The 22202-nt window shown below is 37.0% G+C and overlaps 3 protein-coding genes and 1 non-coding gene across 7 annotated transcripts; 2 read left to right on the top strand and 2 right to left on the bottom strand.

Annotated features, from left to right (window-relative positions):
* Window positions 1-2132: 2132 nt before the first annotated feature.
* On the bottom strand, window positions 2133-8002 carry erlin1 (ER lipid raft associated 1). 3 transcript variants are annotated; one of them, XM_077730279.1, is made up of 12 exons: window positions 7891-8002; window positions 7299-7427; window positions 6883-6964; window positions 6610-6656; window positions 5905-5966; window positions 5658-5783; window positions 5506-5579; window positions 5025-5083; window positions 4833-4924; window positions 4661-4750; window positions 4099-4178; window positions 2133-3640 (listed from the first exon to the last, which is right to left on the bottom strand). In XM_077730279.1, the coding sequence occupies exons 2-12, from the start codon at window positions 7409-7411 to the stop codon at window positions 3482-3484; spliced, it is 984 nt and encodes a 327-aa protein (XP_077586405.1). In that variant the 5' UTR covers window positions 7412-7427; window positions 7891-8002; the 3' UTR covers window positions 2133-3481. The 3 variants fall into 3 exon arrangements, with proteins under 3 accessions (XP_077586405.1, XP_077586406.1, XP_077586407.1); XM_077730280.1 differs by having other exon boundaries at window positions 7299-7424; window positions 7891-7987; XM_077730281.1 differs by lacking the exon at window positions 7891-8002 and adding an exon at window positions 7711-7867 and having other exon boundaries at window positions 7299-7424.
* A 553-nt stretch (window positions 8003-8555) lies between these two features.
* LOC144205237 (inhibitor of nuclear factor kappa-B kinase subunit alpha-like) lies at window positions 8556-15906 on the bottom strand. 2 transcript variants are annotated; one of them, XM_077729455.1, is made up of 22 exons: window positions 15547-15906; window positions 15052-15174; window positions 14272-14366; window positions 13734-13851; window positions 13579-13648; window positions 13425-13513; window positions 13237-13326; window positions 13022-13146; window positions 12654-12761; window positions 12060-12195; window positions 11721-11921; window positions 11341-11443; window positions 11088-11211; window positions 10413-10564; window positions 10242-10303; window positions 10050-10159; window positions 9922-9971; window positions 9675-9783; window positions 9445-9592; window positions 9287-9330; window positions 9015-9111; window positions 8556-8834 (listed from the first exon to the last, which is right to left on the bottom strand). In XM_077729455.1, the coding sequence occupies exons 2-22, from the start codon at window positions 15154-15156 to the stop codon at window positions 8754-8756; spliced, it is 2217 nt and encodes a 738-aa protein (XP_077585581.1). In that variant the 5' UTR covers window positions 15157-15174; window positions 15547-15906; the 3' UTR covers window positions 8556-8753. The 2 variants fall into 2 exon arrangements, with proteins under 2 accessions (XP_077585581.1, XP_077585580.1); XM_077729454.1 differs by having other exon boundaries at window positions 15052-15177; window positions 15547-15905.
* A 1820-nt stretch (window positions 15907-17726) lies between these two features.
* On the top strand, window positions 17727-21630 carry plaua (plasminogen activator, urokinase a). The gene is made up of 11 exons (XM_077729867.1): window positions 17727-17825; window positions 18020-18110; window positions 18194-18269; window positions 18349-18499; window positions 19115-19197; window positions 19273-19311; window positions 19394-19574; window positions 19961-20115; window positions 20193-20336; window positions 20449-20597; window positions 20884-21630. The coding sequence occupies exons 2-11, from the start codon at window positions 18060-18062 to the stop codon at window positions 21076-21078; spliced, it is 1224 nt and encodes a 407-aa protein (XP_077585993.1). The 5' UTR covers window positions 17727-17825; window positions 18020-18059; the 3' UTR covers window positions 21079-21630.
* On the top strand, window positions 20720-20791 carry trnaa-cgc (transfer RNA alanine (anticodon CGC)). Its single transcript has one exon. It is a non-coding gene; the product is annotated as a tRNA-Ala (tRNA).
* Window positions 21631-22202: the final 572 nt, after the last annotated feature.

A 22202-nucleotide genomic window follows, 5' to 3' on the forward strand; every position in this document is an offset into this window, starting at 1 on the left:
CATTTTTCCCCCAATGTGACTTTTTGCCTAACAAATAAGACTTTTGAGAAAGTTGCAAACACAATCAAATCCAGTGTTAGGTTTTATCAAAAAAACACTGTCAGTTCCCTGCACATCAAAAAGTTCAACATATTTTTTTAAGCAAGTCCAAATATGACTTTTGCTTAAAGACAGCATATTTCCACACAAAGTTAAGAGCTAAAATTAATCCGACAGTAGAGAGAACAAGTCATTCCTGATTCAGCAATAGAGCTTTTTCTTTTTCTTTTTTTTTGCCTGATGATGAAGCATTAGGTCAAGTTAGCTGACGCAAGTAGGTCAGTTTTGGAACAATATAGTAGCTTGAAGATACAAATGTACTAAAGATGAAACCATTAAATTCTACATCAATGGAGCATTTCATGATTAAAATAACAGCTATTTTACAGATGTAAACAACATAACTCAGATTTTTGTACATGTTAATATCAGCTGTATCTTGTGGGGCAATGCACTGTGTTACAAAATATGGTGAGGTCACAAGAACTAAGTCTCATTCTAGGGAAATGACTCTTAAGCAGGATTATGAGTTTAGTAGGAAAATTTTCACAATTGCATTTTTAATGTATTTGCATCGGCTTAGTCAAATATATGAGATGCATGACTTCATGGGAGGACAGATATTTGGTATTAACAAAGTCATTATATTGTTTTACTTGACTGAGCCAAGAAAAAAAACAATACTTTAAACTTTCCAGTTGAACTCTTGCAGGAAGGGTTGCCATTACAGTAAACATCTGTTCAGGAAAATATTATTAGTTTAACTCATTCACTGCCAAATGGCAACACAAGCCCAAAAAATGTTAGGCTGATTATTGAATTGAAAAAAAAAAGAAAAAATCCTTCTAGTGTTAAACAGACACTTAGTAAAAATATATATCTTACCTTATCTTTTAATTTTACTGACTAAGCTAAAAATGTTCTCAAGATTTATCTCAGTATATTTCCAGCACACCAGTTTGGAATGTAAGAAAGAATAAGCCATGACTGATGATTGGGTGAATCACGCATTCACTCTTGAATCACCCGAGATCTTTTACCCCAGCGTTCACACCCTCTACGGTGGGTTTCAACAGACTTGACATGACTTCCTGGCAGTGTGGGACCACCCATTTAAATCAGCATGGGTCTGGGTAAACCTCAATATTAGTATTAGCAAGATTTATTTTCCTTTGTCATCAGTTGGGAAAAAAAATGCATGAAAATAGGGTCAGAGACTTTCCATTTGTTGGGGTTATGCCACGTTTAACAACACAAGCAAATCAGGTGATTAAACAAGCTCATTCGCCCCTCACTGTCGGTGATAGACGTCCAAGCATATTGACGTGGGAAGGCTGACAGTGATCATTTATATATAGGGCTTCTTACTTGCCCATAAGAGTCCCTTGAAAACTGCTTGTATTGCTTCATATCCAAATCAACTAATAGACTTCTCAGTTGGACCTCCATTAGCAAGTTTATTTATGTTGATTATTTAACAAAATATTTCTTTGCTTCACTATGTTCAAACTCCAGCGCCGTGTGAAACCACGGTTACATATACTTAATGAAAGTGACCTATTGGTTGGTTCCGGCCTTCACAATTGGAGGAAGCGGTCCCTCACATGCTCACATGTTAAGTGTTTCCTGCATGAACAGCTGACTATCCATAGGAGATCATATTTTTGGCAAAGAGATGTTACGGCCATGACACGTTGTTCCAGTGATCAACACGTGGGCCACACAACACAGTCAGAATTGATTGTTGTGGCTGAAATATGTATGGTTTGGCTTTTAGGCTTTACTATGAATATTTATGATGTCTGTACGCCCTTTATTGGAAGTTGTTGGAACTACACTAAATCAACCGGCATTTTCCTCAATCTGGAATGTTGTGTTCAAAAGCCTTATAATTGCATCTGTAAATATTTTTGTTCAAATAATGCAATTACCAACAAGAGTTTTGAGACCACTTCAAATTTGCCATAAAAGTTGTCATAATTCTCCCTGTGCTTTGCGACCAATTCTGGCCACTACCCTAATTGTGCTGGAATTGGCTCCAGCACCCCCCAATATTCAAGATATTGAATGAATAAGTCAGTCAATCAATGCAATAGAGAAGAGAGGTACCAAAATAGGCTTTATTTAAGAACATTGTGAAAACATACTTTTGCATATAAACCCTTAAAAAACAAGGAGAGACAATTTCAGAGAATTTCACAGATTGTACAAAATATAAGCAAGAAACAAATACAGTTAATCATGTCGAATGATTGGTAAGCCCCTATTTGCATGGTTATCTGCAAGCACCGCCATAGCAAGCATGAGGAAGACTGCGGCTATTTCACAGTCACAAAAACATTAGCACACATCGCCCTGATCACGACGAGAAAAGTAGTGTCTTTCTCTCAGCTCACGTTGAGGCTGACGCGCTTCAGCGTGACTGACCGCCATTGTTACACTTGCTCAACTTGCATTTTCCTTATACAAATCGAGAAAAAGATCAAGTCAAACGGGGCCCCTGTACAAGCACTATTAAAAAAGCGGCTAAGAAAAAAAAAAAGGATGCTAGTGTTATTACAAGGCTTTATTTTGTTTGGCAAAGAACGAGACATTGTGCAGTTTGAATGCAACATCACAATGTGTCGACTATGGAACGGTTGGGTAACTTGAAAGCTCATTTTCTCGTGTGGCGATTGCACAGCTTTCCTCCGATCCAAGGACAGTAAACTAGAGCGCAACCCTAGAGATAGTTGAATGAAGGATTAGTATTTGGATGCAGTATCGACATTAGGCTTGAAATCCTTGTGAGCATCAGACTAATTGAAATTTTCCTGAGATATTTCATTGCGCTGGAAAGAGAAAGTGTTGGCAGATAAGAGCAGGCACAACTTTCATCATCATCAGCACCAGGCCACAACATGACAAACCAGCAGAGCAAGTAAGAAGAGGAAGCTCTTCTGCCAGAATGCAGTTTACATTCTCATTAGCACTTTTAAAAGGAAGTCCACTTTCTTTTAGCAGCAGGCGAACACCACAGTGCAGTTTGAACCACAACTGAAAAACGGCTAACTAGACACTAAAGAAATTAAGAAATGCCTCATTCACTATTGAATGAACATCTCACACACACACACACACAAAGCAAATCCCCTCTTCTTTCTAATTAGTGTCACCCGCTACATTCCAGTCCAAATAATACATAAACAATCGTCTTCCTTGCATATAATAACAATGGCTAAGAGCAATTTATTAAAATAAAATAAAAAAAAAAAACACCTAATTAGCAACTCCTTGCTTTCACATTAGGGATAACCTTTGTGTAGGGTTTTCATTCTCACGCTTAAAAAAAAAAAAAAATCCCTTTCATGACCTTTTTCTACTGCTTTTCCATCATCTCAAAATCCAATTCTTTCTCTTTGCAATTTAAGACTCAAAACAAAGGTGTCTTTTAAGATTTCGGTTAGTCCTGCTTGTGTGCCTTATGATTATTTTCCACCTGGTTCAGGCCGATGTTTCCCTCCACAAATATGTTAGGGAGGTCCTGGCCAAAGTAGATCTTGCTATTACTCGCTATAGCCTGGTACTTCATCAGCTCCAAGTACTCTGGGGTTAACTTCAACTGCAATACAGAACATGTAATCGTTACACTATGGTAAAAAGAAGTTGAACTTGGATGTTTTGTGATTGATTCTAATAGCTAAAATGCTGACTAATAACATAAAGGAGAATATAATGGCTAAAGCTGTATGTTGAATTATGGTACTTTAATACAAACAAATGCAAGAAATTGATCGCAGTGGGAATGTGAAAGAAACGGCTTGCTTCACTTTACTTAAAAACTGACAAAGAAAAAAAAGTGAGCCAATCTCCTAAATTTGACTGTCCATTCTTTTGAGGATGCAAAACAAGTCATTGTAATGCATCATTGACAGGCATCTATCTACATGTCAAAAACGGCCATTAGCATGGACTTACTTACCCTTGCTATTATTGCTACCAGAAAAGATTGGTACCAAAAAGTGGAGTAAAACAATACTCGGCAAATGTGTGTGTGTATATGTCAATAATGTATTTAACCTGGTTTGCTTCAGCAAACTTGGCAGCAGTGTAGTATTCCGCATCTGCCTTTGCCTTCTCCCTGGCCAGAAAAGCAGCATCTGAATTAAGAGACACGTAGGAAGACAACATGGAAGAATAAGACAACACCATCTCGCAGATGAAGAGGAAGAAACATGTACAGTTGTGGTAAATAAAAAGCTCCCCCGAGTTTCCACTTACTGTTACAAATGTGTGGCACTTTATGACTTTATTGTACGTTAACGCAAAATGTGATCAAATCCACCGCATCAAAAATAACCATGTGGCAATGGAATATTTGGTTAAATGTCCCTTGGCAGTTTTTTCTACAATTAGGCACTTTTAATAGCAATCCTCAACCTTCTGTTTGATGTCATTTGTGTAATGGAGTTAAATTTATTGGCTTTCTGACAGGGACTTGTTCCTTCAGGATTGTTTACATAAAATTTGAAAAATATGGTAATCAATTTCTGTTTACCTATCCATTTTTATAAAAAATATCATTAACAATTTTATGACAACTTTTACACAAAACTGTACAGAATAACACAAGGAGACTGACCCTCGATTTCCGAGATTTTCTTCTCAGTCTCTTTCTCCATCACTTTCTGCTGGAACTGGATCTGAGCTACTTGGGCCACTTTCTCAGCCTCTGTATAAAAAAAGCAGTAGGCATTGAGGGGGACTGGACTAGAAGAGGGTGCAAATTAAAGTAACAGCAAAACCACAAATACCAATAATGGCTTTCTTCCGTTCAGTCTCTGCCTCTTTTTCAACCACCCTCTGAGTCTGAGCGGTAATTAGGAGACGAGTCTTCTCTGCTTCCCTACACGGAAACAAAATAATTATATTCCAATGACTTGTTTTCATGCTGTTGAACTCACTTTACCACTTAAGTCATAGGCAGGAAATGGAGGCCTACTCACATGAGTTCAAAGTTCCTCCTGATAGACTCCGGGATCTTTGGCTTGGTGACACGGACGGCCTGCATTCATTTCAGTTAGATAAGTGGAGATAGAAAAAGGCAGTTTTAACAACAACAAAGTCATTTCCTACAGCATGTGTGATCACTTATGAATGTCATGTTGAATGTTTAACATCAGTGTGATGGACGAATACAAAGGCTAGTCTTTCTGATTATAGCACCACTAATTAGCATAAAGGTTATGAAAAGAAAAATGAAAATCAATTTTCATTATTTTGTGTGGAAACACAAAAGAACCACTGAATCAAAAAGTCAAAGGTTTGTGTGGAGGATATTTACATCTATAAATATATATCCACACATGCATATATCCGTATATATGTTTTACCCTTGTAATACACCTGATTGGTCTTCCATGGATGTAATGAAATCCTGCACCCACTTAGACTTAGTACATCTTGTATAAAGCACATAAAAAGTACCTGAATGGTAAGTCCAGGAGCCATCACATTAAGCTCTTTCTGCAAGGCAGTCTTCAGGTTTTCATCAATTATATCTAGGAAAACATAAAAAAAACACCATATTATCTCCAATTGCACGTTACATTTAATCCTGAATTTAAGTAAAGACCAACCAAAGAGCTCTATGTAAACTTCCTGTAGTGTGTGCACGCTGCAAAACTGGTTCAATTCATGATGGATCTTGTTGAAAATGAGAGTTTTGTCATAATCCGCTGTGTAGTTCCTCACTATGTCCACCACTAAAAGCACATGACAAATGGTGAGGCCATGGGGACGTTAGGCAGCTGCCACAACGCTTCTATATACATAGCAAAAGTGAACTTTTTTTTTTTTTAAATATCATTTTAAAACATGTATTACCTGCTGAGGTGACCAGCATGTTGACAACTTCTATTCTGTCAAAATAGATCATCACCCCGCCACTACCAAACAGACACAAAATTGTCAATGCCAATTACTCTTAAAGGAGCAATGGAAATTAAAGCGTCACAGTCTAAGTCTAAGGCCAGATATTTTTCTCCAAAACAAAATGATGGCCAATGAATGTATGACTTTGGTCTTTAGGTGTGAGATTCCTGCTGAAATATTGCATAATTAAGACTAATAGTACCTTTATTCTCATCCAACATTTTGCTCTTGAAAATGTGTTATATAAATAGCTATTTCGTATTTGCAAAATGATTAATGTACCAAGTTAATAATTGTGTAAAACAAACTGACAATTCACCTGGTGGGCAGAATTTTTAATCAGAATATTTTAAAAAGAAATATGTTCATAGTTTTACCTCAAATTACCCTAAAACTGAATGTTCACCCTTTATCATTTATATTACTATTAGCATTTAAAAAGGCTTAACATTATGTAAATATCATTAGTTCACTGTCTTAATATGGCCACTTTGTTTTAAGTTTCACTCTATTTCTGTTTTCATTTACTTTGTTTATTTTCCAACTTTATTCCTGAAATATCTTTACTCATATTTTCATCAAATCAGTCTCTATTATTTCCATTTTAGTTTGTAAACAACAATGGAGAAGGGAGGGATTCACAAAATATATGCCTACCTTGTCCCACAAGGTACATTCTTAATCTCGTCAGTTTGGAGTGTAGTCTGAAACCCAAAATATATGAAATATAACCACACTAGTTCCAATATCATATACATCAACAACTCATGTAGAGGTTTCGCACCTCGTGTTAAATGTGACATTAGAACGAGAAGAAAACTATTTTTTATAGGTATTTCGTAGGTTCCCGTTTTAATAATGGAGGGTGTTGAAACACACAATTGGCTCTTGCTTCCGCATTCTTGCACGTAAGATGCCAGAAAAGATTACCTGCACTGATCTGTAGGTGGTAATGAATGGCAGCATGATATGATATCCAGGACCATTGGGACCAATCAGTAAAGCCCCACCCCTAAAAAGATAAATAGGAAAAAAAAGAATTCAACACTGACTTTTATTTCATAATACTAGATAATTATAGAGGTTGCAGAAAGGAAAATAGCCCGGAGGAAAGAAATTTCAATGTTAAGCCAAGTCACCCAAAAAAAAAAAAAAAAAAAATACTGAAGAAGTGGCATTATAGTAACCAACAATTAACTGTTATACGTAGTATTGGGGGTATTTGGGGTTCTATTGTGTATGGACAATGTTTACATTTTTTTAATTTATATGTAATTCCGACATATTATCACGCATTAAAGAAACGTAGTCCTATTGTGTTCAAGTCAGCGTTACGTTAAATATACCTGTAGTAGACAGCAAGATGTCCTTCCTCTATTTTGTGAATGGAGGAGTGTAGCAGGATAGCTGTCACTCCTGCTATTGCTGCAAACACAGCCCCAACATGCGGCATCATCATTTCTCGCTCTCACCTGCTGACAGAAGTTTAGTTTTAATAAATAACAAACTCCTAAAACATGACAGTGATAGGATATGATTGCATCACTGCTTCTGTATTGTGAGCAATCAAAACAGTCAAATAGGTATGTAATGAATGTTAGCATTTAAAAAGTAAATGCACCGTTTATGTTTTAAGAATCGGTGGGCCTCTCTTTGCTTTGACCCTTTCATCCTTGAATTGTAATTTATTTATGCAGTTACAACATTGTTCGTGTTCATAACGAAACATTATTTTAACGCAAAAATCGTCTTACTGACAGTCACACGACGTTGTTAGCCAGTTAGCCTTTTAGCCAAGATTCACTACCGGGGGCGGATACCGTATCCAGACTCCGATGGAATTCGTCCCATAAAGCAAAACCTGAGCTAGAATATGGAAAACGGATAGCAAAACACAAACACTGGTCTGAATAACGCGTGATAGTGAAATGAAATTACCACTATTTCGAACAGTCACCAATCCCGGCGTTCATTCAACAACTCATCCCTCGGCCTCAACTGCTTCCCCCAGTTTTGGTTGGACTCGATACGATGCGGCGTTCAAGTACTGTCGGAATTATTTTCACATGCGATATTGGCACGTAGAATTAAATATTACAGTATTTTTTCGGAAGCATTTTACACACCGCTCCAGCGTGTATTATGATGATACAGTAGCGCAATCCAGTTGGCAAAATTAGACATTAATTTATAAACACAAAAGTATAATTAGTAATACTGGTGTACGCCACTTGAGGGAGGCAGTCTATTAGTATATATTTTTTTTATTTTACCAGAATCATTAAGTTCTCCATTCACTTTTCACTCTGGGGGCATATTCAATTACTAATATCAATTAAGTGCTAAACAATATTACAAATAGGAAGTCTGAGAGTAAAAAGTGTATCCATTTTCGGTGACGTTAAATTCATTTCATTCATTCATTTCTCATTCCGCTAATTCTCACAAGGGTTGTGGGAGTACTGGAGCCTATCCCAGCCAACTGTGCCAATTGCAGGGTACAATGAGATTAATAACCATGCACACTCATACTTCGGGACAATTTGGAGTGTTCAACCAGCATACCGTGCACGTATTTGGGATGTGGGAGGAAACCAACACAGTTTCATTAGTAAAATAAATACTACATTTTAATTACATTCTGTAAAATGCTTAAAAACAAGTAACAATTAGCATTATAACAAGTTGAATAGTTCATTGCTTACAGAGGGTGTCATAAAGTTTGTGTCTATTACATTATTGTGTAAGCCAAAGACAACAAGAAACAAAAAACACTTGATGTAAGGCCTCGAGGGTCTAACTTAGTGAGTTTCTGATTGGCCATTCGACGGCTCTTGTTTGTGTTTCTCTGCATCATAAGGGATCCAACTCCAGTCGTGTTCCTGAAGAAACAACAAAGATATGTAATATATCAATGCAAGACATAATACACAACGTCAAACTGCTAAAATGAAATCAAGCAGGGGTAAAACACACTAGAATGGACTGAATTTAAATGATTATCAATGAAAACATGCCACCGATTTGAACATAAACTATCTTTTACTATGCAGTGACTGTACCATGATACTTTGCTCTCTTTCTTCACTTGTATCCTGCAGCAAAGATGTGAGTTTACTTAGATAATGCCGGTTGTCCTCCAATAACTGAGTTGTTTCACTGTAAAAGAAAAAGAAAGATTGTTGAATTAGTTTTAAAATGTCTTTGTCTTTTGCTGCAAAAACCACAATACTAAATATTTTCACTAACATTCTGCCACAATTTAATAGAATACAAGTTTAGTAGTTTCACAAAGCACCATTTTAATAAAAGATTTGTATTTGAAACACATTACCTATCACTGGATGGCTGAACACTAATCTGTGAATTGTTCTGGGCCTTGAAAACAAGAAAACAAGGTTTCTACTTTGCGGTTAGAGACTAATCATGTTATAATTTCTCAAATATGACTTGAGAAAATTATTTTTAGACTGTTAAGTTAAAATTACTCACACAGGCAATCTTCAGAAGGTACCAGAACTCTTTCTGTCGCTTTGTTTGCATCTGCATTATTGCTGCCTCCGCCATCTTTATGCTCTCCAATGCCTTCTCCAGCTTTGGGAACAAATCAACGATGCGTAGCTTGCACACCAGAATTGTACTGCAGAGTGAGACAAATGTAAAAATGTAGAATGATTAAATTATCATGGATGGCTTTGTTTGGCTGTCTGTGAATGAAATACCTCAGGTGAGTGTACAAGTCTTTCAGCACTCTGTCTTGGTTCTGAACCATTTGTCGAATGGCCTTCACCATACTTGAACTGTCACTGTAACCATGTGGTGGGTCAGGGCCTGTACAACGAGTTCATTTTTTTCACAAATGCCTGATATTTTTTTAGTCGATTGTGAAACCCTTGCATTATTTCCTCTCGGCAGGTTTATTTAGTATAGCAATTTATTGACACGTTTTATGGGAAGATTTGCACTAACTTTTACACTTGGCTTTGAGTTGCTTGTAGAGTTCAATAGCTTTTCCCTCCCTGTAAAAAACACATTAATGAGTTAGTCAATGTGTATTAAACACAGCAGCTAAAATGATCATTGTATTATATACTGACAGCTGTTTCATCAAGTCTCCTTGTCTCTTCAAGAATGGACTTCGCTGTAATTCCACAATTTCAGAATGAAGCGCAACTATCGCCTCATCGAGATATTCCACATCAGAATCCTGTGGCAGGAAATTATTAAATACATTTTTTTTAATCTAAGAAAGTATGCTTGTAGTAATGACTCTGAAACCTTTGTCCTACCTTTGTAAAACCCTCAGCCTTTGCTTCATTTTCATGCCATGTCCTGAGCATTTTTTCTGAGGCTTCACATCAAAACACAATGATATGAAACATTAACCAACCTCTGGTTGCTTGTCTACTCTTGTGACAAAGAGAAATTCATAAACTGTTCATAGCTAATGAGACACTCACAGATGCCTGTATGTCTCTGTTTGGTGTAATGTTCCAAGTCATGTTGAATGCTGGTTTTGAAGAAAGCCAGTTTGGCCTGCAGCTGTTGTGACTGAGAGAAGAGCAGATTCTTGTAGCGCGTTAAATTGGTGTTATAACGTAGCAGGCTCAGCCTAGACACACACAAACACAAGAAAGGAATGTTATGTCATAGAGAGCACAGCTCCCCGTTTGTGTTTGCTAATGCCAAATGATTGCGTATGACAAGGTTTCACAGGATATTTCCCAAGTACATTTCCTCGACATACTACTGGTACGTCATCATTCGCAGCAGGCCAGAAAACTGATAAGTCACGGGAGGTAATTTTCCTTATAAAGTTTTTTTACTCAATGATTTTTTTTTTTTTAGACTTGTTACACATGAAATTCGTGGGAGCTCCGACAAAGACTTAATGTGTCAGTTTAAATTGCTTTATTATTTATTTTACAGATTTTCTTGCTAGAAAAATAACCAAAAAGTTTCTTCTTAAGTCCAAATGATTTTGTAATGGTGTGACAGTTGAACACAGGTGAAAATGACTGCAATTGCTTATATTATGTCATTTGGGGAAAAGAAAATTGATATGACCCTAGCCATCAATGTGGTCATTACCCCAACTCATCATACTCAAATGGCAATTCCATAAATATACTTACATAGCAGCCTTTTGACCCTGGTAAAGGCGGGTGTAGTCATCTTTTAGTCCACAAATATAGCTGACTGCTTCTCCCCATACCTTCCTCAATGCAGTCAATGGGAGCTGTGTGTTAGTCTCCCTGACTATAGAAACAAACATTTATTCACACTACTTAAAAATCACTTACATATTGAAATTAAAAAAAGAAAAATCCCTTTGTTGACTCATTCATTAATTACTGTTAAACTTGTTCAAGATTTTAATTTTCTCACCAATAAAGTTAACACTCTCAGGGAGGGGCCTGGCAGTGAGCGGTCCTGAGTACTTGGATTGACTTTTATCAAACAGGAATACGATGGAGGTATCCCAGCCTCTCTGAGAAAACAGAAATATAAATATTATGGCATAGGGTCAGTACAGACATATTGAACAGTTACAGAAGGGCTGTAAGATTATTCCTGATCATTCATTTTATGTTTTTGGGATGTGGGAAGTAACCGGAGGAAACCCACACACACAGGAAGGTTGAAACTCACACGGGATTGAACCCACGACCTCACAACAGCCAGGTGACATGCTAACCACTCATTCAGTGTGCCATTTAATTCGCAAACATTCAGTGTAAATTTACTTCTGTGAATGTATTACATACCAAACCATCTGGCAGACAGTGTGCAGGAGGTCTCCGTGGATCCAGGGAAATTCCTGATTCTAACAGAAGTTCTTGATTTGGTGGGGAGATGTGTGTCTGGGTGTGCTTGGCTAGACGAAGCTGCAAGGAGTGTAAACTCTCATCGGCCTCCAGGATCAAAGAGTGCAGCTGGGCTGATGTCATGTCCAACACGTGAATTACCTATGCATCAAATCTCGGAATTATACTCTATCTACACAGGCAATTTAATAGTTCTTGTAGTACAGTGGTACCTCTACTTATGAAATGAACATGGTACATGGTTAAAATATAAAAGAGGGATTCTGTGTCAATACTGACCTTCATGCTGAGAATATTTTGGAGGACAGTATAGCACTTTGCTTTAGACGTATCAGGATCCAAACCTCCACCACGGGCTACTGGATCCCACAATAACAACATTTGCAGGAAATTCTCTATTGGCTCCAGCAATGGTCTTTGGCACAAACACAACCAAATATTCTAATAAACATAAAATGCTATCATTTATATCATATATACCATATTTTTTGGACTATAAATGTCACCTGAGTATAAGTCACACCAACCATATAATGCACAATGAAAGGTAAAAAGTACATATAAGTGGGGTATAAACCCAGAAGGGCACATTTGAATTTAATCAGAAACCAAGAGCAAACATACTTTAAAGTAAAAATTGTTCAATCCAGAACAACAGGCTAGATAGGCACCTGTTAAAGTAACAATTACAGTTTTTTAGATAACGGCACCCTAAAAAAACAGGCTTTCGGTGGCCGAAAGACAAAAAAAACAAATATTAGTCCCACTTGAGTTTTAGTCGAAGGCCTGGCCAAACTAGGAAAAAAAGTGCAACTTATAGTCCGAAAAAAGTGCAACTTATAGTCTGAAAAATATGGTACCTTATGTTCCTACCTGCTAAGATTGTTGGGATAAGGAAGATGTGTTGAGAATCTAACTTCTCCATTCATGTCCTCCACTGCCATGATATCCTTGGCACCTTTATTCTTCACTTGGTTTGTCCTATTAAAGGCACAAACACATATAACAAAACATACGCACTATTACTGAGTATTGTAAACCTTCATTTTGTATCATACTCCAAGTCATCATTATTAAAGGCTGGAGAAATGTCAGTGTTTATAGACACGTGTTTTGTTTCAAATGTTCATTTGGACGCATAACATCAACTATTATATCAGGAAAAAAATCTGCAGTTTAAAAATCTTGAAAAACAGAGGAAGCATTATCAATTATGTCTAGGATTGTGTATGTATACTCACCACTGTACAGGCTGCATATGATGTAGAAATGGACGGAAGCCGCAGGTGCATTCAAATATCACTGTACCGAAACTCCAATAGTCCACAGTAACTGTGTAAGGTTTACTCTCAAACAGTTCTGGAGCCTAGAAATCAAAGCAACAAATTCAAAAATGAAAAAATCGAAAATATCTGAAAAAAAATGTAAAAAAATAATATAAAGTTACTGTACTTACAAGATACTGGAGGGTTCCAACAAATGACGTACAAACACTGCCTTGGTCAAGATCTTTTGCATAACCAAGATCTATAATTTTATGCACCAGCTGTCGGAAAATGAGTGTTAGTGAATACAAAAAAACAATGTGATGATTACAACATTACAAATGGCCCTTTTATAAACGAGAGACAGAGTTTGGTTTACTTTTCCATTGATCTCTTGAAGAACTATGTTCTCTGGCTTTAGGTCTCTGTGTATAATCTTATTTTCATGAAGATACTGGATTCCACATCCTGTCAAAAATTAAAATCGCAATCACAATCACATAGGAAGTTTAAAACGAAAAAAAAAATCTCACCAATGTCATTCAGCAAGGCGAGCACTGCACTCTCCTTCAGCCCACAACAATTTTCTGGTTTGCTGAGGACCTACGCATGTTTCACCAGAATATATGTAGTAAAATGCATTGTTTAAACCCCTAAAACATAAAAAGTTAATAGATAAAAAAATGACCTTGCGTAGGTCCCCTCCGGAGCAGTACTCCATGGCCAGAAGCGGTAGGTCATTAAAAGCAATCAAACTCATTTCTTCTGGAACTTCATTGGCTTGAACCACATTCCCATGGTTCAATCTGAAACAGATTAATGTAAGGTTTCTTCTGAGGTACAATAATTCATATTTCACATTCACTTCTGGCCCGAGGGAAGAGTTGTTAGCTTGTCAACCTCACACTTCTGCGGTTGAGGGTTCAATCCCAGGTCTGTGCCCAATGTGTGGAGTTTGCAAGTTCTCCCCTGGCTTGTGTGAGTTTTATCCGGGTACTCCAGTTTCCTCCCACATCCCCAAAACATGCAGGGTAGGCTGGTGGAACACTTTAAATCGTCCCTAGGTATGAGTGCGAGTGTGAATGGTTGTTCATCTCCTTGTGCCCTGCGATTGGCTGGCCACCAATTCAGGCTTTGGAGGTCTGGTGCCCGTAGTTGGACACGATAGGCTGGCTGTAGCACCCTGCGTGAGTAGGGATAGTGAATGAATGAAAAAGAATATTCACTTCTTCATGATCTGGATCTCTCTGCCCCAGCGTTCCTTGTTTTTTAGGCTCAGTTCGAGGCGGCAGATTTTCACGGCCAACTTCTCCCCCGACTTCTGCTCAATACATGAAATAATAGCAGATATATTACAACAACATCAATTATAGGCAAAACAAATGAGGAATTCTGATTCTGATGCTCCAATATTATGAACTACTATGAAAAGCCAAATCGAAAAAAAACATATATAGTAGACAAAAGAGGCAATCTTTTGAAAATTAAAAGGCATGTTTGAGGGAAAAAAAGCATCCACTTTATTAATCAATAAAAAGCAAGGTTTGTTTTAAAACCTCCACATATTTTAACAAGCATAGTTGAGGAACACCCAATTTTTCAGGCAATGGCAATTTTTTACAACGAATATAAGGGTCGATTACCAAATGTTGGGTTTATTAGGGCTTGCCTGTTGAGAGTTAGCCATTCATTTCAATTATATGAATGGGAAAAGATCATGTTTTGAGTTCCAAGTTTGTTGTTTAAATAATTTCAATGTCTATTGTATTTCTTAACAATATGCCACTTTATTCTTGTAATACTACCAAATATTATCCTTTATAAAAGAACGCAACTCGAGATTGTAAAAAAAAAAAAGAACTTTTTTTTAATCGGAATGTTTATTCTCAAAAAACATTTATTAATCCTAGCATTACGATAATTCTATGTAATTCTCTCTTTTCAAGATAGTTCAAATGTTCATCAACATCCTCCTATGTAGTGCCAATATGAATTAGAGAATTTACATGATTCTGGTACAGGTAGACATGGCCAAAGCCTCCCATCCCGAGCCTTTCCTTCATCTCCCATGCTCCGCACAGCTGGTTCTGTTTGATGGATGCCCACTCCATGGTCACTTTGGAGGAAACCTACTGAAGAAGGAGAATATGTTAAATCCTTCACATGGTCTCATCTCATGAACCGCGTTATCCTCAGTAGGGTCGCGGGGGGTGCCGGAGCCTATCCCCCAACGTGACTTAGGGCCAGAGGCCATTGATGATGACAGAGACCCAGTATGTTTGGACTGGGAGGGCTGACAGCGTCCAAATAGATTGAGTGACTTTATGAAAGAACATTTCAGCCGTAAGAAAAATAAGGTTGAGGACGTGTTTACTTTTTTTTGTCAGTGAATTATTATCATTAAAAGTTACATATATCACACACAACTAAAACACATCTATTTATATGTGGGATATAATCATTTATTGAGAGATCTGCAGGTAAATCGGTGAAATTCTTACCTACATGGGACGTCAGTTTTTCTAGGCTCATGGAATATTTGCGTCAAAACATTTTAGTCGTTGACCAGATTTTTAGCCTTCCAAGTTGGCTAACTATTGTAATCTTGGTCCTTAAATCAAACTGTCAGCATCTGAAGTCTGTCACGCGTGTCGATTTAGATGTTTGTGGTCTTTTCATGGGTGAAAACATCCAAAAAGGAGTTTCTAACAAAGTGAAAGTATCATGGAAACGCCAAAGTGGATTCGCGCATGCGTGACATCATGCGATAAACACGTCAAACTATTGAAGATCGCTGTTAAAAGCCACGATACTAACTTTTGTTCAGTGATTTAACGTTGCTTATAAAATGAATTGCAGCCAATTTTTAAATTAACTAAAAGAAATGTATGGAAAAAAGTTGTACATGTTAACCGACCCTCCCCCTTGAAGTGTCATCATGGAGTTCATGTCAACATCTCAGAATTTCCCATTTCATCTGCAGATGGCGTCGTATACTCTGCTTTAAATGTGCATTTACTTGTGCTATTTATTATTGTTGTTTATTCTCATCATTTTTGAAAGGAAATGGGGTTGAAAATTAAATTGCAAGGTCTTCAACTCATTGGCTGTAATTGACAGGGCTAGGCATGCAATCCATTTGAAATGAATTCAATTGAAATAAATGCTTTTATTGTCATAATACAAGTACATAATGAGATTTAAAGCTTGACCACGAAGTACACAAATAACCACAACAAATAAATAATGACCAAATAATAAGTATGAATAATAGACAAATAATCAATACATGAATAATGAATAACTAGTCAACATAATATGTAGTCAAAAATATAAATAAGTGGGGAAATGCACAAATAACAACAACAAACAAACAAACTAACGATTCATTCAATTTCTGAACTGCTTTATTCTCATTAATGACAAACCGGGTCAACAATTACACTCATGCCTAAGGGCAATTTAGTGTGTCCAATCAGGCTTTCATTCCTATCTTTTTTATGGTGGGAGGATACAGGAGTACCCAAGAGAAACCCACACAGGCATGGGAAGAATATACAAACTCCAGAGAGGTGGACAAATCTGGATTTGAACCTAGGATCCCAGAGCTGTAAGACTGACACACTAACCACTCAACTGCCCAGCCACCATTGTAATCCAAAGCAAAATTTAATTTGAAGTGCATGGAGTCGAAAAACCAGCTGATGAGGATGTTGAAAATGACAACAAGAGTTGATGGTTGTTTGATATACTTGAATCTTCCTGTTAAATTGTTTTGTGCTTCCTGCCTTTGCTGTGATTTAGGTGGTAGGCATGTAGTCATCCTTGATACCATTGTTTGGCTATTGTTATTAGAAAAGCGGAAATGTGACTAATAGTGACAGCATAAATGAGGTCGTATTTTGGAAGGGGATTTCAAAGAAGCAATACCTTCATAGTATTTGTTGCACCATTATCAACATTACATTCTAAACCTTTTTTTTTGCATGCAAGACTATTCTTTTGTATTATTCCATTATGTATGCCTTGTGTTATATTGTATTTTTTTAGGAAACCATGTAAGAACTTTGTCTGTCCTTTAAATGTATGATTTCAGCATAGGCAAATGTGTTTTTTTTTTATCTACTAATGCTAAATTATTTGATCAAAACCTTTTTGACTGCATAGTGTGACATATTGTACCACTTGTACAATTCAATCAAATGCAATTATTCTTGGTGCCTGCTATGAAGTGAATTTCACTATTAAAGTTTTTTGGGGATGACAATATAGTAATAATATTTGTATGAACTGTATTTTTAAATTTAAAAAATAATTGATTGAACAAACATGACTTGATTTGAACTCTTGTTGCAAAAATCCTAAAGTTATGCATTCAGCTTTTTGCGTTGGAATCCAGCGTCATTTAACTTGGTCTTTAAATGTATAATATTTATGTGTCTTTAATGTAAAATGACATTTCATTCACACTGGATGTGCTCATCTTTACAAAAGCGCAGTTGCCTGTCGTATTACCAATTTTGGACATAATTCTTCGATATGAAACTAGTGATGTCACTTGTCATGAGCAACACTTCTTTAAAGCGAATATGATGGTCAGCTGTTTGTATGAGTGATGTTTGGCTGCCTTCCCATAAACTCCTCCTCCCAACTGCTACATTTTCAAATAGGAGGTGACACAAAGAAAAGCAGCATTGAAGAATGCAACAAGAAAAAAGACGAGCAAAAACTTCTGCTAATAAAATAATGCATTTGGGGAACACTTTATAACAAGAGAAAGGTATGCATCTTATTTCAGCTCTCATAAACTAGTGTATTGATTTTTTTTTTTATTTACTGGACAATGTTTAAACTTATTCTTTTGTGCTTTCTTGATAATCAAATGTGTGCATGTCCTTTTATATAGTACCTGCAGATAAATTCCCTATAAGGGCATCATTCTGTGTTTAAATGTTTTATTCCTCTTTTTTCTAGGTCATTTTCAGACAAAAATATCTCAAAAGCAGAAGTAAAGATGAACTTCTTTGTCATTCTTTGTTTTGTCACACTTGTCAATATCAAACTTGTGAGTACATTTCAAATATAAGATTGAATTTTCTTCTTGGCAAGATATTTTAACTACATTTGTAAACCATGCTTTGTTTTCAGGCTTTTTCAAGGAGGTCCCATAAAAAGAAGTGGCCAACAGCACATACACACTTGCATCCTACACTCATGCATCAAGGTGACCTCACTGGTGCATGTATTTTAGTTTTATTTCATAATATGTGGAGAAATTGATAACGGTTGACTTTTTTTCAAAGATGATACTTCAGAGGAATGCCTGTCAGGCAATGGGGCCAGTTACAGAGGATTTGTTTCCAAAACAACTGATGGGAACCGGTGTCTTTATTGGAACAAGTTTACAAACCCTTGGGGGTCCAAGTCTGGAATCGGGAATCATAAATACTGCAGGTAGAAAAGAATTGTAATAACTATTATTTCAAACAGATAAAAAATCATGTCTTAATATATTTTCTCGGTTGCAAATAACTTTTTCTGTCTTTGAGTTGGTGCAAAAATAGGATTCCCCCTCATTGCAAGTTCAAGTTAATGATAACTAAACCAAACTATTAACTTTGTGATATAAAATATGTTTTTTTTACTTACGATGCAAATCGCTATAAAAAGTCATTTAAACCACTTCATCAACATTAATGATTGAGTAAACTACTCTAACTTCAGAGATATATATTGCTTATCCTTCTATTTCATTTCTGTGTAGTATATATATATATATATATATATTTTTGTATTTATACTGCCTCTTAGTGGCCAAGATGTAACAGCACGAAGCTCATATCATTGGCCATGTTTCACAGTTTGATACCATAAATCATAATTACTTAATACTTTACATATGAAAACTGTACCATTTATAAGACAAACATCAGAATACAGTGTTATTATATTATTTATTTCATTGTCCTGTAACAGATGATTAGCATTTCCTTTCCTTTCAGTTGTATTTTCTAATCCTTGAAATCCATATTTTAGATTACAAATGCTTAACTGTGATTTTAATGCTAGAAATCCTGACAAAAGCTGGAGGCCATGGTGTCGCGTCAGAAGAGGGAGGAGAGTCGTGAGAGAATTCTGTGATGTTCCTAAATGTAACAGACTTAAATAGTTAAACTTTTTTTCCATAAAGTTGATAAACTTTTAAATGATATCTTGTTTTCCTTCAGGTTCTACAAGTGTGACTCCTCCTGTTGTTGTGGATACAGGTGATAAAGTTGTCCCATTACTTCGTCTCAACAACATCTCCTGTTGACATGTTCATGATTCCCATTTTTTATGTCATCGCAGAGCTAACATGTGGCGAGAAGTCCGAGAGAAGATTGCACAAAATTGTAGGGGGGTCATTCATAGCAGCAAGGTCACAGCCGTGGGTTGCCGCCATTTTTCAGCGAAGATCCAAGTTCCTTTGCGGCAGCTCGCTCATTGCTCCGTGCTGGTTGCTTACGGCTGCACATTGCTTCCCTGATGGGTGAGGCCAAACACCATGTTTTAATCTAATTCTCATCTGATAAAGGCTTAGGGCATCGTTGTAAAAATGGCGGCCCGGGGGCCAAATATGGCCTGCCACATCATATTGTGTAAATCATGAGTGCCGACTTTCTGTTTTAGGATCAAATTAAAATAAAAATTATAGATGTGTATTATATTTACTGATATATTTACTAAGAAAAAAAAGCTCAAAAAAACATTGTTTTAGATTTATAGAAATATGGAATAGTTAGGGATTCTGATCCAGTTCTTTTAATCCATTTATTTTAAAACATGTAAAAATCTAAATATTATATCTAAAATGGTTCGGCCCACATCAAATCGAGTTGACAATAACTCTTCTTTGATACTATGTCTTTGATGCAGTGAAGCGACCAACCTCCAATATCTGTCAGTCTTCCTTGGGAAGAGCGCCATCAATGAAACAGATTCCATCAACGAGCAGAAGTTCACAGTGGAAAAGTTGATTCTTCACCAAGGATATGATGTATTAAACGACGATGACTACAACAATGACATAGGTGAGCACAAGCAGGGTTTTACTTACAATGATGTTGTACTCTTTGAAGACCATAAGTGGTCTGCTTTTTATTTTTAGCGCTCTTGAAGATTAAAAGCAGCAATGGCGGTGGATGTGCTACGCGATCAGAATCTGTTCGGACCGTTTGTCTTCCTCCACCTCACACTCGACTTCCTGCGGGTTCTCAGTGCACCATCGCAGGATTTGGCTGGGAACAAAACGGTAAATTCACCGAATCTTCAGTCTTTATTCTATAGGTTGAAATGCCATTAAAAACTTGTCTTTCCAATTGTTTGCATTCGTAACAATCTTCTAACAGAAGTGTGTTCTGCAGGAGTGAAGCGATTATCTCAGTACTTGAAGGAGGCCCGTGTGAATCTCCTCTCTGAGTCTCGCTGTCAAAAAAATTCGGAGTACACAGCTTTGCTCACTGACAACATGCTCTGTGCCGCAGTACCCGACTGGAGTGCAGATGCCTGCGGGGTGAGTTAGCAAGCCCATACACCAGGGGTAGGGGACCCTATAGCTCGGGAAGCATATGTAGCTCTTTCCATGGGTGCAGGTTTAGTTTTTCCTAATGGCTAGGGAGCCACAATCTTGAGGCAGGGGATGTAGCTCAGTGGTAGAGCGCACGCTTCGCATGTATGAGGCCCCGGGTTCAATCCCCGGCATCTCCAATGCTCTATTGTTATGTGTATGGGTGTTTTAAGAAGTTCTTGTATGACCTATTGGTGAATTGATAATGATTTCTGATGTTGTCTTCTCACAGGGCGACTCCGGTGGTCCACTGGTATGTGAGTCCTCAGGTCGGCTCTTTCAATTTGGTATTGTGAGCTGGGGCATCGGCTGCGCTAAGAAGAACAATCCTGGGGTTTATACGCAACTTACAAATTACAACAAATGGATTGCAGAGAACACACAACTACCACAATATACAACTGGAGTCATGTACCCTCTAAAATGAAGATGTTGTGGGGGGAATAGACTGAAATATTGATTTCCATTAGGAACATTTGACAGAAGTGACGTGAGTGTTCAAACATGCTGGTGTGTGCACTTTGCTGTTATTTTTACTGTCGACAATGTGGCAGCTGATGTGCATTTAAGTATTGCACAAGGACACAGAATTCCGTTGAGGATTTATTGTCATTTTGTTTTTTGTTTGTTTTTGATGACTATTTCTACATTGTAGAATCTCACTGAAGCTAACAAAACCATTCTATTCTACCTTGGGCATTATAAATCATGGGATTTTTTTTGCCTACTGTGTATATGTGTAATATTTTTTTAAAATGTATTACTGTTTTTTATTATATATTAGGGAATTTTGTTACATATTTAACATAGATTAATACACAGATATGTGTGATTGTATGAAATCTAACTATTTTTACTATGCAAAAGACCTCTTGTTAATGAGGGGAATGAGGAATAGATAAAAAATGAATAGATTAAAAGAGCACTGAAACACTGTTTATTTCCAAAATACTATGTTGATATCAATTGAGCCAAATAAATGTATGAGCAATCTATTGAAAAGAATAAGGCTCCATGAATTCATACTTAACGGAAAGCAGAATTTTTCTTTATTGACGGGTCTTCATGTTACTTTTAAAATCTTCAAACATTGCCGAGTCGTTTCTAACACAGGACTTATTTATTACATATACCAAGCAAAGATAGTTTATAAGTATACAAGTCTGTCCCCCTTACGCACACCTCAACTACTCACACAAATCTGTTTACTTTATTACTGTGCTTCAAACCATAAATGGCTTTGGGATGCACCAAGTCTCACTCCCCTGAAAGGACATTTCCAAGAGGAAGGTTGAGATAGATCAAGGTCAATGATTGGTTGTCTCGCAGCTGGAAGCTTTCAGGTTCGAGCCCCAGCTTCCCACTCACATTACTTTTGAAGCTGCATCACCAGAGGAGAATGAGAAAATTATTTTCCTTACATGGAAGTGTAGAGAGGATGTAAGAAGGAAAGAAAAAATACATCTATATATTTTCAATCCAATTATTTCCTTTATTTCCCTGCAATTAGCTGGCCATCCATTCAGGCTGTCCCCTGCCTGGTGCCCATAG

This window comes from Stigmatopora nigra, chromosome 12 (genome assembly GCF_051989575.1).
Source record: "Stigmatopora nigra isolate UIUO_SnigA chromosome 12, RoL_Snig_1.1, whole genome shotgun sequence".
Taxonomy (NCBI): Eukaryota; Metazoa; Chordata; class Actinopteri; order Syngnathiformes; family Syngnathidae; genus Stigmatopora; species Stigmatopora nigra.